The sequence below is a fragment of the Neolamprologus multifasciatus genome, chromosome 23 (assembly GCF_963576455.1).
Source record: "Neolamprologus multifasciatus chromosome 23, fNeoMul1.2, whole genome shotgun sequence".
In the NCBI taxonomy this organism is placed as follows: domain Eukaryota; kingdom Metazoa; phylum Chordata; class Actinopteri; order Cichliformes; family Cichlidae; genus Neolamprologus; species Neolamprologus multifasciatus.
The window spans coordinates 4,137,900-4,152,683 of NC_140460.1; the positions used below are offsets into that span (position 1 = coordinate 4,137,900).

The 14,784-nt window shown below is 40.8% G+C and overlaps 1 protein-coding gene across 8 annotated transcripts in view; it reads right to left on the reverse strand.

The window, feature by feature from the left end:
• The window catches only part of ap3d1 (adaptor related protein complex 3 subunit delta 1), a 31,736-nt gene that overhangs the window by 2,777 nt on the left and 14,175 nt on the right, over nucleotides 1-14,784 (reverse strand). For 2 of the 8 annotated variants that reach the window (XM_085151340.1, XM_085151338.1), the window contains exons 18-34: nucleotides 14,153-14,224; nucleotides 13,951-14,026; nucleotides 13,564-13,763; nucleotides 13,204-13,277; nucleotides 12,127-12,150; nucleotides 10,651-10,819; nucleotides 10,326-10,469; nucleotides 8,053-8,106; nucleotides 5,491-5,601; nucleotides 4,284-4,439; nucleotides 3,531-3,578; nucleotides 3,092-3,112; nucleotides 2,596-2,785; nucleotides 2,003-2,091; nucleotides 1,663-1,748; nucleotides 1,182-1,303; nucleotides 70-149 (exon numbers count right to left, since the gene is read on the reverse strand). In XM_085151340.1, the coding sequence (XP_085007466.1) occupies nucleotides 70-149; nucleotides 1,182-1,303; nucleotides 1,663-1,748; nucleotides 2,003-2,091; nucleotides 2,596-2,785; nucleotides 3,092-3,112; nucleotides 3,531-3,578; nucleotides 4,284-4,439; nucleotides 5,491-5,601; nucleotides 8,053-8,106; nucleotides 10,326-10,469; nucleotides 10,651-10,819; nucleotides 12,127-12,150; nucleotides 13,204-13,277; nucleotides 13,564-13,763; nucleotides 13,951-14,026; nucleotides 14,153-14,224 (1,716 nt within the window). The remainder of the gene's footprint in view (nucleotides 1-69; nucleotides 150-1,181; nucleotides 1,304-1,662; nucleotides 1,749-2,002; nucleotides 2,092-2,595; nucleotides 2,786-3,091; nucleotides 3,113-3,530; nucleotides 3,579-4,283; nucleotides 4,440-5,490; nucleotides 5,602-8,052; nucleotides 8,107-10,325; nucleotides 10,470-10,650; nucleotides 10,820-12,126; nucleotides 12,151-13,203; nucleotides 13,278-13,563; nucleotides 13,764-13,950; nucleotides 14,027-14,152; nucleotides 14,225-14,784) is intronic. The other 6 variants (XM_085151342.1, XM_085151341.1, XM_085151344.1 and 3 more) reach the window with 4 other exon arrangements.

Here is a 14,784-nt window from a genome sequence, read left to right on the forward strand (position 1 = left end):
GTCAGCATCACCACCTGAAAACTCTTTTCATCTTCGGTTTTAACTCAGATTTATGTTATTGTCGCTTACCGTTTTGACCAGCAGACAGACATGGTGACCCTGGATAGACCTGCTGTACATGGAGGCACAGGAGTCGATCCTCTCCACAACTAATCAAAGACGAGGAAGAAGCACAATCACACAAATGCAGCGCATCAGGATTAATGTCAAAATTAGCCAGCATTAATAGTAAGTAAGTAAAATTTTATTTATATAGCACATTTCTAGATAAAAGATCACAAAGTGCTTTACAAGGCATAAAACAAAAACAGTCAAAAGTTAACAAAATGCAATTTTAAAAAGATGTGAACACAGGTTTTGTGAACGCTGTTTTTTAAAAGTAATCACTGAGTCTGCAGATCTTAAGTTCTGAGGAAGAGAGTTCCACAGTCTGGCGGCCACAGTAGCAAAAGCTCTATCACCCTTGGTTTTCAGTCTTGTATACTGAATAACAAGTATCTGATCACAAGACCTCAGGGACCTACTAGAGTCATAGGGCTGTAAAAGTTCAATGATGTACGCTGGTGCTTGTTCTTGAAGAGCTTTAAATGTCAGAACCAGAATCTTAAAATGGACTCTGAATTCAACGGGGAGCCAGTGCAGCTGTATAAGCAACGGTGTCACATGAGAGTATTTTGATGTTTTTGTCAGAAGCCTTGCTGCAGCATTTTGGACAATCTGCAGACGCTCCAGGGAGTTTTTGTTTAGACATGTAAACAGTGAATTACAGTAGTCCAATCGTGATGAAATGAATGCATGGATAACAATCTCCAGTTCAGTATGAGACACTATGGGGCTCAATTTAGAAATGTTTCTTAAATGATAAAGGCATGACCGAACCAGAGATTTGACGTGGACATCCAGGGTAAGAGCAGAATCAAAGGTTACCCCGAGGTTCCTGATAGACGATTTCACAAATGTTGAAAGAGGACCAAGAGCATTCATTATGTTAGGTACATGTCTGTCTGGAGCACATACAAGGACTTCAGTCTTTTCTTCATTAAGTTGGAGGAAGTTGTCAGCCATCCAACCTTTGATGGTTTCTAATATACTTTTCAAACATTCCCCTCTGATGATTGTAATTTCCTGCTTGTGAAGTAGCACAGGTTTCAGATCCCTGATAAGTGATAATGTAAAGGTACCAGAAAAGTGGTGGTGGAAGCAGATCCTGGCCAGAAGGTGATGGAAGGGCATGTTAACTCCCTCCAGTCTGACCGAGCTGCTCTTCAGATCTCCCGACTCCAGCAACTTTGCAAACGCATCACTGAGAGAGCAAAAGAACAAAAAGAAGTCAATTTTAGATTTATCCGTTACTAAAATCTAACGAAGATTCAACAGATCTAACAGATTTTAATGATTCCCAGAGCGTGGTTCTTGATCTTTTTAATTTAAAATTTCACACAAGCTCTATCTTAAAACAAGTGCAAGTGAAATTTACTGATATTTATTCTTTCTCAAAGATGGCCATTTTCTACTGCCACGCTTAAACCACTCAGTCTACAAACTCTCCCACTCCAAAGATTTCTACCTGGAAACACTTTGACATGAGTTTCAACAGCTTCTTTAAAAAGTTTAAATGACTCACTGAAACTCTGATCTGAATGGAGGAGTGGCATAACCAACCTGTAACAAGGAGTAGTGATCAGGTAGGAGGTGCAGGTAAAGTGCAGTTTGAAGTCCAGTTTCTCATGAGTGGAGGAGTCCTCGTTCTGTGGGAATGGAGCAAAACAGTATATTAAAAACACCAGTTTGATTCCTTCATAGGTCTTTGAAATAACTCATCTGCTACTACGCCAACTCTAGTATTACAAATACAAAAGATTAATTAATTAAGCCACAAGTTTAATAATAACGTATGAAAAATCCCGTCAATCTTGTTTGTGTTTCATTTGTATTTCAGATTTTTCATTCGATTTTGTTTTCTTTTTAGTATACACGGCACTTGTTTGCTTTTCCTACAAACCTTTACAATAAAGGTGAGGGTTCCTTTCAGCTTCTGCGGCATTACGATGCTCTGCACAGTGAAGACAAATCGTGCTTCATTGGACACTCCTACAAGAAAAAACAGAAGCTCTCAGCATCAAATTATGGAACTCAACAACTTTAAAAACTCATATAATACAAATTTTTAAGTTGCTGCTTGAATCATCTGTAACTCCGTAAAAAGGATGGACATTTATTCTGAAAAGCCCCACTACAATTACCAGGAAAATGCTTGTTTTATTTTATTTTTTTTAGTAAGCCAATATTATAGCAAAGGATATGTATGATGCCCATTTCCAACCCCATATTTTCCATCTTGGGTTATGCTAGACTAGCTTTACATGGTTCAAATAATACTAATTTATCTTATCCTGGGCCTCAGATAATAATCTGCCTGAACAAAAGAAACAAAAACTCTTTCAGCTCAATTCAACCTCAGTTTAAGCTACTTACTTCTGATTGGATGCCCCTCCAAAATATGAATACTAAAGATTTGAGGGGGGCTATGGGCTTTTAATTCACAGTCATGGATGGATGGATTCATACACAATTTTTCTTTAGATAATAACTGACCAGGGGGAAGCTGGAAGGGGACGGTGAGGCCATCATGTGGACCTGACCCTTCTGGCCTCTGCAGCTTGGAGTTCAGAGAGTCCAGCACATTGAACTCCATGGATTTGAGGAAGCTGTCACTCTTATTTTCAAAGATGACAGACACCACCACCTGACTGCCATCCTGTAGGTTCCCCTGGATGTCACACACCTTACGGGGAAGAGGGAAAACAAGGAAAGTGCTAAACGTGGATTTTGGAACAGTGAATTACGGTCTCATCTTTCCTCTCTTTACACAGTGTTAACAAGGCAAATCAGAGTCATTACCCAGATCCAGAGCACACATCACCATTTCCAAGAAGTGAACACAAGGAGATAATCACAAGGACAGAATCATTCTGAGAAACCGAGCGCTGCTGCGCTAGAGAAACATAAATTAGTCTGCCCAAGGAGGAAGGCCTGTAAAGAGCAACGAGACCAGAGAGAAACACATCTAGGACAAAACTTTAACCAATACCTGATCAGCATCCTCCATCATCTTTAAAGAGAGGAAGAGAAAAAGAAATCTGTATATGAGAGTTCTTTTTGGTTTTTTAACTCTAATTACTCCACATGCTGGATCATGGAAACAACAACGTTTCTCTTTCTCAGCATCTAGAAAGAAACGTGTGCTATAATGTAGCAAGAAAATGATTTTATTTATCGTCTTACTAAAGTAAACAGAAGAACCCAACATGTCGAAATAAAGCAGACTATTTATCACAATCTGGTTCACTTGGTGCATTTTAATTAACAATGCAAACTATTAGATTGGAGAAGGCGTGAGCAGCTTTGGATGCTAAAAATTAAATTTGAAAATTAAATGTTTTCATTGCCAAAATGAGACCGGAATTATTTTAACAAATTGAGAGCAAAACAAATTTCCAAAGCCTGGCATCGCAGTCACCATCACTCACCATCTTGATGTAGGAGTTCTCAGCCAGCAGGCAGTAATTGGACATGGGCTGAAAGGAGAGAAGAGCTCAGGTCAGAGGAGGCATTCTCAGCCACTAAGCATGCTAACAAGGCAACAGGAGCTCCTACCTAGCTGCTATATAACAAGGAAGGCAGTGTGTGCTGGCAGCAGTAAGTAGGTTTACCCAGTGGAGCTCAGATGAATGATGAGAAATTATTCTGCCTACATGCGGCTTTGAGTTATTTGTGTCTTTGAGGTCAGTAAGCTTTTGTTTGTCTGTTTTCAATCGAAGAGGAATGACACAAGGATGCCAATTTAATTTTTACTTCACTCATATCATCTCTACTTTAACATCCACCAAATGCTAAAACCAAAGAGTGCTGAACGTAATGTTTTGTTGTACGTATCAATATAGTATTGTACATACCTATACATCTATATCATCAATTCCTCATGTATATACTGTATAGTAACCAGTTATCCATCCCCAGCTTGGTAAATGTTTTATTCCAAGATCTTGGTGCACTGCACATTTAAACATGCTATACAAATTGCTATTGTCTGTGTCGTGCTTTTATCAGTAATGTTTCTTATCTATTCTGTTAAGTAAATTGAGAGCAACGAAGAAAACGAATGAGCCCAATTCTTTGTACGTGTACATTTGTACCGATTCTGATTTAGGAAACATAACCCGTAGTTTACAAATTAAAAATAATGATGGTTAAGTTTAATGTTGTGGTTGTTCGGCACTGACCGGCAGAGGCTCCTCCTCCTCAACGGTGCCATTCTGCACAGACTCCTCTCCACCTCCATCGCTGTGGTGGTGATGGTGATGATGCTTCCTTTTCTTTTTCTTCTCCTTCTCTTCCTTCTCTTTTTTCTGCTTCTTCTTCTTGTGCTTGGAGGACTTCTATAGAGAAAAACCCAAAGAAGGAGATAAATTTCCTGAAGTGATGTTTAATTGCCATTGAGTGTTAATGCTAATGAAAATAAAACACAAAGTGGCAGAATTACTCCCCCAGAGCCCACAGAAACTGGCAGGTCTGCGACACGTCGTTCACACAAATGTATCAGAATTAGAGTTGCCAATTCCCCGAGTCCAGTCGGGGTTACTGTAAACTGGAATCTCGAGCAGTGCTGTCAAACTTTGTTCCTTCCAACTAGGGCTGCACGATTTTGCATAAAATGAGAATCACGATTTTTTTTTTGCTTAGAATTGAGATCACGATTCTCTCACGATTTTCTTTTCCAGTATAAATATTTATTGCACTTATTAACTGCACATCAACTTCGTAACAGTTGAGACTGAACATAAAAACAATAAATAAACATAAAAACAACAAATGCTCACGTTTTGTCGTTGCCGCAAAATGTTGCACTGCTTGAAATTCCGTCTCCACCGTTGCTCGACGCTGCGTGTATAGAGCAGGTAGTGCAACAATAGAAAAATAGTTGCGGGACGGCACTGTGTAGCGTTTGTCTAGGGTGTTGATCATTTTTCTAAATCCCTCGTTTTGCACAGTCTTTGGTCAGGTGATAGCCTCCGTAATTTCTTTATGCCTGCGGGAGTTCGACGTGTATAGGGAAGCGCTGTATAAGGTTCCCGTTATTGATGTTTGGGTGGTTGACCGGGACGGATTTTCTCCTGTCACTTTCTCGTCATCCCTGACGTGCTCTCCGTTGTTTTTTCCTGCTAATTTTAGCATCACACTGCACAGCTTCTGTATCACGTGGTATAAGGCTCCGCCCTTGTCATTTGTTGAGCAGGAAGAGTGAGCGCTTGTTTTCATGCAGATTACGTCCCGGATCAATCGTACAATCGTCGTCTTTTTTTCTTTTTTTTTTTAAATCGTTGTCATTTGGAAATGAGATCGCACATAAGTATGAATTGAGATCGCGATTTTCTAACGATTAATCGTGCAGCCCTACTTCCAACTATTGCCTCGTCTGCGTTAACTCACACTCTCCTCCGTCTCGGTGTCTTTGGGCTCCTCGGGCTCAGAGTCGGCCGCTGTGCCAGCAGGCGCCTCGGGCGCAGGGGCGGCTTCTGCTGCTGCTACTGTTGCTGCTTCCTGTTCAGATACACCAGCACGCCACCAAATAAACACACAAACAAGAACAACCACAGCGTTTAACACATGCAAAACTTTCTACCACTCCTGTGTTGACACAGGTAAGTGAGGTTAGTGAGTTCACTCAGTCATTCATAAGAGAAGTCATTCATGATCACCTGCAACCTACTGAGCTGAGTGACACCACAAACAAACATCAGGTACAATGAGCCAAGAGTGCTGCATGGAAGAATGCTAAACATGGACCTCTACACCTACAGCGGTTTTGCTGTACAACTGCTGGATCCACTGCACTAACCAGCTACACTGGGTGCTGCTCGAAACTGAAGCAGGCTGACTGACAGGCTAAATATATGCAACAGTACGATCTGGGACGCTGGTGTGACAGCCAGAACAAAAACAAGCGTTCCACGAAGACATCGATGCATATTACTGGGGCAGCTTTAACTCTTGGGCTGACAGTTCAAATGATTAATAACAGAAATGCCCAAAGGGAAAGTTAAAAGGCCCGACAGATCTGAGCGTACAGTCATGACGGAGCCAAACGAAATCTTTGCTCTCATCTGGGTCACATGTACAGCTAAGGAAACAGTCAGTCTTTTCATCGAACAGTCAGGATGAAATAGCGGAGCAACTGGATAGCTTAGCTTATTTAAACAAGCTGGAAATGGTGTGAGAGCGCTGTCCTGGTATGACCACAGACTTAATTTAAAACAAGTGAGAAAGTAATTTTACTATTTATTTATTTTTTTTAATGAAAGAAAACAGTCATCAAAAAGTCTATTAGTAAAGGTGAAGTTTAGCAGCTGATTTGGGAAATTCTACTTGGTTTTCAGACAGAAACAAAGATAAGTATGGCCCCACACTGAAGGGATAATGGAGAGTGGATATTGTGCTCATACAGTGGTGACGTAAGAGGAAAGGACTCTGGGCCAGTTTCTGGGGAGCTGTTTACCCCTCTTCCACCACTGAGGTGCTGGTGTCCAACCTAGAACCATGAAAGGCTATCCCAGCAATAACTGGTAAATGGCCTGTATTTATATAACGCTTTACTAGTCCCTAAGGACCCCAAAGCGCTTTACACATCCAGTCATTCACCCATTCACACACCGGTGATGGCAAACTACATTGTAGCCACAGCCACCCTGGGGCGCAGTGTTGCCAACTCCTCAGTAAGGAAAATCGCTATTGGTTGTCCTAGAAGTCGCTAGAAGTCGCTAAATGACGTCATCACCTAATTTGCATAATTTGTCATGCTAATGTATTGTAATCTATGTTGTTGGAGAGAGAAATAACATCGTGGAAGAGACAAAGTGAGTAAAAAACGTCCTAAATGCATTTAGAATTTATTTAGAACTACAAATTAAATTTATTTTAGCAATTATTGTTTTTTTAATGTCACAATTCCAACCCTGCTCCTTTACCCGGGCTTGGACCGGCAAAAGTGACCCGAAATAGGCACTCTGGTGGAGTTACTTTGTGTGTGTGTGTTTATAAGTAGTTTTAAACCTTGTGATCCACAAAACAGCATAAGAGTAAAAGAAGAACTGACTGCGTTACAGCACCCGCTGCTTGTTGAGAGTAAAAGCGATATGCGCTTTCATGTCTTTTTTTTTAGGGGGTCTGAAAACTTGCTAAATATAGCGACAAAGTCGCTAAGTTGGCAACACTGCTGGGGCGCACTGACAGAGGCGAGGCTGCCAGACACTGATGCCACCGGGCCCTCTGACCACCACCAGTAGGCAACGGGTGAAGTGTCTTGCCCAAGGACACAACGACCGAGACTGTCCAAGCCGGGGCTCGAACCGGCAACCTTCCGATTACAAGGCGAACTCCCAACTCTTGAGCCATGATCAGCTACCTCAGCTAATAACTGTTAGCTGAAGCTCACATATCCTGTCTACCACTAAAATGACTCCAGCTTCTGTTTGGAGTTTGTGTGTGTGTGTGTGTGTGTGTTTCACACCAGCATGGGTACCAGGACCACACTGGTTCAAAGTCATTTTAGTGACATTTGGTCCATTGTCACTTCTTCAAAAATAAAGAAATCAATAAACAAAGATCACAAAAAACAAAAACAAAACAATAAAAGTAACAGCACCCGCTCTGACATCATGACTGACACAACACAAGGCAAGAAGAAGTGCGAGACAAATACAGATACATACTGTGTACACACACATGCTAGAAAGCAGAAGGGTGCTGGAAAATGAGAGAATATAGTGTTGTGAGCCCTGTGAAAGAGAGGCAGTGTCAAAGGATGCGGAGGGGAGGAAAAAAAAAAAGAAGGAACAACTCAAGGGCAGCAGAGACAGAACGTATGGTTACACCGATGTCTGAGGCAGGTTGATTGAAAACCGTGTCATGAAACTGAACAGATGTGGGCAGGACAGGGTGAGAGAGACAGAAAGAGAGAGAGAGAAAGAGAGAGAAAGAGGGGCATGACTCAACCTGGGTGTTAGAGGGCACTGGAGCATTTGAGAGCCAGAAATCCAGGTCCGAAACCTAAAAGAGGAAGGGAGGGAGAGGAGCGCGAGGAGGTGAGAGGGGCGAGGGCCAAACAGGTTCTGTGTCTTACTACTATTCATGAAAATGGATACAGAGAATACACTGTCCTGTTTCATGAATAAATCAAGTATTTGGCAAGAGACTGCACAGTCGGCTACAAGGAAACTGATACTTGATCGCTATAGCCGATTGAAAGACAGGCTGGGAAAAAGCAATGGAAGCGCCGAGTTAATGAACATGATAAAACGTGTCTGCTTGCATTTAACCATTTGATAGAATTTGTGGAGCACTCCTTAAGGCAGACCTTCCCAAAGTGTGGGGCCCGCCCCCTAGGAGGGGTGCAGAGCCATTGCAGGAGGGGCGCGGTATGAAAAGGAAAAACAAAACAAAAAAAACAATGCTTGGACACTGCTAGCACGATGCGCCTCCACAAACACAAATCAGGAGATGAAGCATCGCTGAATATGTTTCCAAACCAACTTCATTCTAAGCCAAGACTAGAAAATATGGTGAAGCATATCTGCCCTTTGGCTTCACCTGCAGGAGTGCCGAGGTAGGTCTCCCTGCATAATTGGTTTTCCCTTCGTCGGGAGCAGCGCTGGGCTGTTCAAATCACGGACAAACAGGATCCCACATTCTTGATTTTTAGTTCACAAACACTTGTTGTAATGACTAACTACTCCTGACATTTTGGAGATGTTTGCTCTTTATACAGTAAAGTTACAGTGGGATACAAATAACATCAGGCTCATCCTGCTACGATTTGTTCCCCCTGTTCAAATCACGGACAAACAGTATCCCACAGCTGTTTATGTTTTTGCAGAGGGATTGAAAAATGTATTAATAGATGTTGAATATTATTACACAGGAAAAAAACAACTACATGTAAAATAATTACACCGTGACGCCTCTGCCTTTCTAAATGGAGGGACAGTAGCTGCATGTGTATATGTAATTGTGTAAAACCTGCAGACAGTCAGATTAACAGTATTTTGTCTCTATCTGCCATTCTGCAATTCATCTCATGTAAACAATAACGTGGCGCACAGTGTGACGTGAAAAAAGGCACATGATACTAGGGGTGGGGGAAAAAAATCGATACTGTGTAGTATCGTGATATTTTGTTTGCTAATAATGTATGGATACAGGGACAGCAGAAATCGATATTTTGTTACAAAAAAGGTTTTTGTGCTCTGACTTCAGAGCATGTTGATCCTTTTTCTGAGCAAGAATCCTGACATTCCTTCACTGTCCAAATGTGTTTAAGTTGTTTTTTGGCAGCAATAAACATGACAGTTTACTTATTTTAATTTAAGACATGTTTTATTTTAATTAAGTTTAAAACTTTTTTATTTAATGTAAAATTATATTTTGTTTTAATTTACTTTCAAATTCTTCAGTTGCTGAAGGGGCTGCATAGTTTTCATAAACTGCATAGTTCAGAATAGCTATAATTGTACCAGATGGTTGATTCAGTTAAGTTGGACTAGACTGTAATACAAACCGTTCAGTTTGTCAACAATAAAACTGAAATGAGAGAAAGACTGAGTGTGAGACTTTGATATTAGATAAAATGAATATTGATAAAGTTTACCTTTATGTACAGAATCTGAATATCGCAAAATATTTTTTAAAAATTGCAATAATATCGTATCGTGCGTTAAGTATTGTGATAATATCGTATCGTAGGATGTATGGTGATTCCCACCTCTACATGATACCTTTGACGTTGCGTGACGAACTCCGTATTCCTCGTCCACACGTAAACGCAAAAAAAGGAGTTTTAAAAAAATCTCAGTTTTCGGTGATTCGAAACGCCGTTTACGTGTGGACGAAACAGCTGTGTTTTCAAAAATACCCGTGTAGGTGTGGACGTAGCATAAAAGAGTTAGTAGTTTATTTTCTTACTACCTGTAATTTATTGCAGATTACTTGTATTTGCTTAGTTGTTTACTAAATGTTTGAGGTGTGAAATAAACCGCAATGGTGCGTGCGTGTGCGTGAGGTGGGGTGGGGGGGGCGCGCAAACATTTTTCTTGTAAAACAAAGGGGGGCCCAGCAAAAAAGGTTTGGGAACCACTGCCTTAAGGTATCCTTTAAGCCATTTTAATTATAATTTTATAGATCTGGTAATTAAAACCAGTGTTTGGATGTTAGATACAAACTGCGGCGCCGCGTAGGAAACGTCCTCGGTCCAACATGTTATAAAGGCGTACCTCAGCACTAGTTGAAGTGGGCTGTGCTTCCACCTCCTTCGTTTCTTCCGATTGGACCGCGGGCTCTTCTGCTTGACCTCCAAGAAGATCCTCCTCCTTTTCTTCATGTTTGTGTTTTTTCTTCTTCTTCTCTTCTTTGCTCCTCTGTGGAAACAGGAGAAAATATTCCAGTCGGTGTCAGTCAGGTTAAGAAATGCAAACACTGAGTCATCAAATTGCGACGGCGCAGCTGACGGCGCGCTGCTGTTCTCCCCTCGCTCTGAGTGCTCCGTGAATCTGATTTATGACCAGAAGGTGGCAAATGTTTCCAGCATCTTAACCTCACCTTCCTATCCCTCTCTTTATCCTTCTTCTTGTCCCTCTTTTCTTTGCTGCTCTTCTTCTTGGGTTCCTGTGGCGTGGCATTTTCTGCCTCTCCATCCTCAGCCGGGCTTTTTGGAGCCCCTGCTGCACGATGTGACCTGACCGGTAGCTTCTCGCTGTCTGCAAGCGGCCTGCACAAACAAAACATACAGATACATATTTTAACTCTGCACAGAGAAGGACTTGGGAGGTGATTTTGATCCTCCGGGGCTACATCATCTGAAAGATGCATTCCTTGAGTATTAATTGTTAAAGGTGAACAAGGCATGTAGGGTGCAGCAATCCACCATTCTCAAGCACATGTTCTGCACTGTGAAGCAGCCAGGTCTCATTCAAAGCACAAGACATTCCTCTAGCAGAGCTCCACGATCGATCCTAATAACGCCCTCCATACTGAAGTGATAAGAGCTGGTAAACTTACGTCCTAAAAGCCGGAAATTAGGAGTCAGTAGCGTGCACTATAGCCCCCTGTTGGAAAATCTTTATATATAATATAAGATCTAATATAGATATTATATAAAACCATGCTGTGTCATCAGTCTCCAATTTAAGTAAATTTTCTTTTTTGGTTTTATTCTTTCAGCTTTAAATTCCTAGAATTAAGTAACCTTGCTTTTGTGGTGTCATTTTTCTTTTAGAATTACAATCCAAAAGAAAGACTTCCACATGTGTTTTTGTAAGTAAACATTAATTTATAAGACCAAAACTGTTTACAGCTTGTCCTGCATGATCTCATCGACACATTATTCAAACGATCCACATTCTATCCTTGGCTTAAGGCCACATCTTTTTCCACTGAGGGCGGGCAAAGCGTATCCACTTAAAAACAGCTGGAGACAGTCTGGGGGCATGCCAAGTCTACTAAACTCAGCTGAGCAGATCTAAGAGAAAGGAATTACACTATAGCGTCGAACCCCTGGGATAGGTTTCTAAAAGCATGTTGATGCCGATTGCCCAGTACAAGAAAATGAAGAGCCAACATGCTTTTAGGAAACTATTCTGGGAATTTAAAGGGTGAAAGATTAAGTCCTGAGAACATCAGCAGCCAGTTCTTATTTTCTTTCTTTCTAGGAAATCATTTTGTTTCCTTTTCTTTAAGGACAGATAAATCAGAACTGCTTGTTCAGAAATAGAGATGCTGATATTTTCAAGAACATTAAAAAAATAAATAAAAAGAAGAAGAAGCAGTTTTAAGGGAAGCGGGATACTACAATATCGTTATGCATCACTAGGTCAAATGCTACAACTAAAGAACAGATCGAAGGGAAGAAAAGCAAAAAGAGAAAGTGGACATTACGAGCTTCAGATAGGTAAGGAACAGACAGCTATATTAGTTGAAAAGAGCAGGACGGCTACTTGGAAAGCAAGACAGAGAGAAAGAAAAAAGGTGACCTGTGCACAGTCAGAGGTCAGGTGCTATGGCTGGGCTGCTACTCACCTGCGCGCAGTTGTTTCCAATAAGCTGCCCACACAAAGAGGCAGTAATGGGTGTGTGTAGGCACAGAAAAGAGGAAGCAGAAAGCAGAACGCCATGAGGAGGAGGGCGAGGAGGGAGAGGGCCGGTCACACTGGCTTTAATGCTGTGACTGAAAAGCTTCAGGAATAAATGCTAAAACTACACTTTCATGAAATGTTTGAAGAGCAACAGTTTTTATCTCTGCCTCAGCACACCAAAACAACAGGTTTGAAACGAAAGGATTAAAATGCAACTTTTAGGTTCAATTTGGAGGATTTAAGAAAAATATTAGCATTAACCACAGTGGTGGTCAATGCTAATATGCTAATTGCAATGCTATGCTAATTTATACAAAGTCCTCCATTTTCATTAACTCAAATATAATTGGACATTTGACATAATTGCAGGGAATCAAAGTTTATGGCTTATTATTTTTTTTAAAGATGTTTTTGGCTAATCATGTGTCTACATTGTGGAGATTAGTGTCTTGCCTAGATGCTGTGATGTGGTTTTTCTTTACCATGGAAAGCATCCTGCGATCATCCACCACTGCTGACTTAAATCGTGGCCTTTTCATGTTCACAGGTGCTTCATTTTTTTCTGAATGTTCCAAAATGCTGATTTGGCCACTTCTTACGTTCCCACACTCTCTAATAAATTTGTTTTTTTTGTGCACGCTAAGTTTGGCTCGATTCATTTGAAATAAGATCCCCTTTGAGAACGGCATTTGCATTTGAATGAACTGCTTCCAAATGGAAACGCTACACTTGGAATCGACTGCAAACCTTTTACATGCTTAATTCAAAAAACAGCCTAAATCTGTCCACAAAACAGACCCTGTTGAACTCACTATTCAGTTATTTTCTGACATATCTGGATTTCAAACTAGAAATCCTCCAGCTTTAAAACAAGGTACACAACACAAACAACAACTTTGGGCGGAAAACCTTAAATTTCAATGCCTGGCAGACTAGTTTAGATATAAAAACGATGACTTCGGCATCTTCAAAATCAGCAGTTAAAGTGATGAAGGTCGAACACATGTAAAATAAAACTCACTTGTCCAGGTCGATGTCCAGGGCTTTGTGAGGGTCATTGGGGTCTTTGTCATCGTCATCGCTGGGTAAGGCATTCTGTAGGACAAAACACAAGAGATTAGCTGAGCTACTGACTTCCAGTGATCTTTGTGATGATACAGTAAAAATATATTTATAAAAAACTGAGCGAAAATGATTTTCCTTGAACATGTCAGTGTAAAATAATTAAAATTAACTAAATTAAATAATAAAGGAATAAAACTTTCAACACTACATAGAAAGAAGGACCAGGCGGAAAAAGAAGGTTTCAACAACAACTTACAGAATGTTTTAAATTTAGTATTTGTATAAAGTCTTCTTCTTGATGTCACCACGTGCCTACCTCTGGCATCTCCTCTGTAACAATGTCGACCACATGTGCAGGTGTGATGTCCTCCTCGCTCTCTGGGCCTGAGTCGTGTTTCTTCCCTCGCCCGCTGCGTTTTTCTTTCCTCTTCTTCTTCTCCTTCTTCTTTTTCTCTGCTCTCTCTTTCTGCCGACGCTCCTCCTCTAGTTTAACGTATTGGTCAGACATAGGCAGACCTGTGGGGCGGGAGGGCAAGTTGTAGCTAAGGGTAACGTTGATCATTTTCAGTATAAGAATAGAAAAATTGTGACACAACAGTATGTTTGCAGGTAAGGCTGCACTTAGATTCAGGTGAAGTTATGATAGTTATATTGGGGTTCCTTTTTTTAGGTTTTGTAGTAATATGAGGATTGCGTGTCCCACCTGGAACTTTGAGAGGCACGCTGAGATCAATCTGCACGACTGGGATGTGTTCCACTCCTGGAGCTTCCTGGTACACCTACACATAAAAGAATTCATTTCAAAAAGGTTTTTACCATACATGAGCGTAACTACTTTTATTAAATACCCTGTGCAGTGAAAATGACTACCAACACAAAGTAATTACTGAAGACGGTGAGCATACCTTCTGAGAAGATGGAGAGGCCTTGATGTAGAATGGATTGTTGGCTTGCTCCTGCTTTCTGGCTTCTCTCCTCTTGTAGTGGAAACAAGAAATATAATATGAATTCATGAACAGACTACGTTACTTATAGCATGAGCTGGGATCCAAGGGCCAGATTTACTAACTGTGAGTCTGAGGAGGTTAATATTGATTCTGAGTCAATGGCAACATTAATAAACAGTCACAGACCATTTTATCACATATGTTCCCGTTCATTTAAAAAAAAAACTTTAATGATGAAAAAACCTGAAGGCTTTGGCATATAACAACATTTAAAGTAATGTAGCGAAACAATAAATAATTCATATCCAAGACTAGAAACAGTGCTGGCAGCATCGTCGGTCTGTCACTTTCTAAAACTAAGATCAAACATTACATTGTACAATTCTGCTTCAAAGTCCTGATGCGTGTCTATGACTGCTACAGATCAGAAGAAGTGCACACGGTGGGATTTCCTACTGTTGGAATTAGTGCTTACAGGACCGGATTCGTCCAATCTGCAGACAGTTTCCTCCCCAACCTCAAACCTCTGTCTTAGGTGGCAGAAGAGCCATAGAGCAACACTCGGAACAAAATTCATTCAGATACGAAAA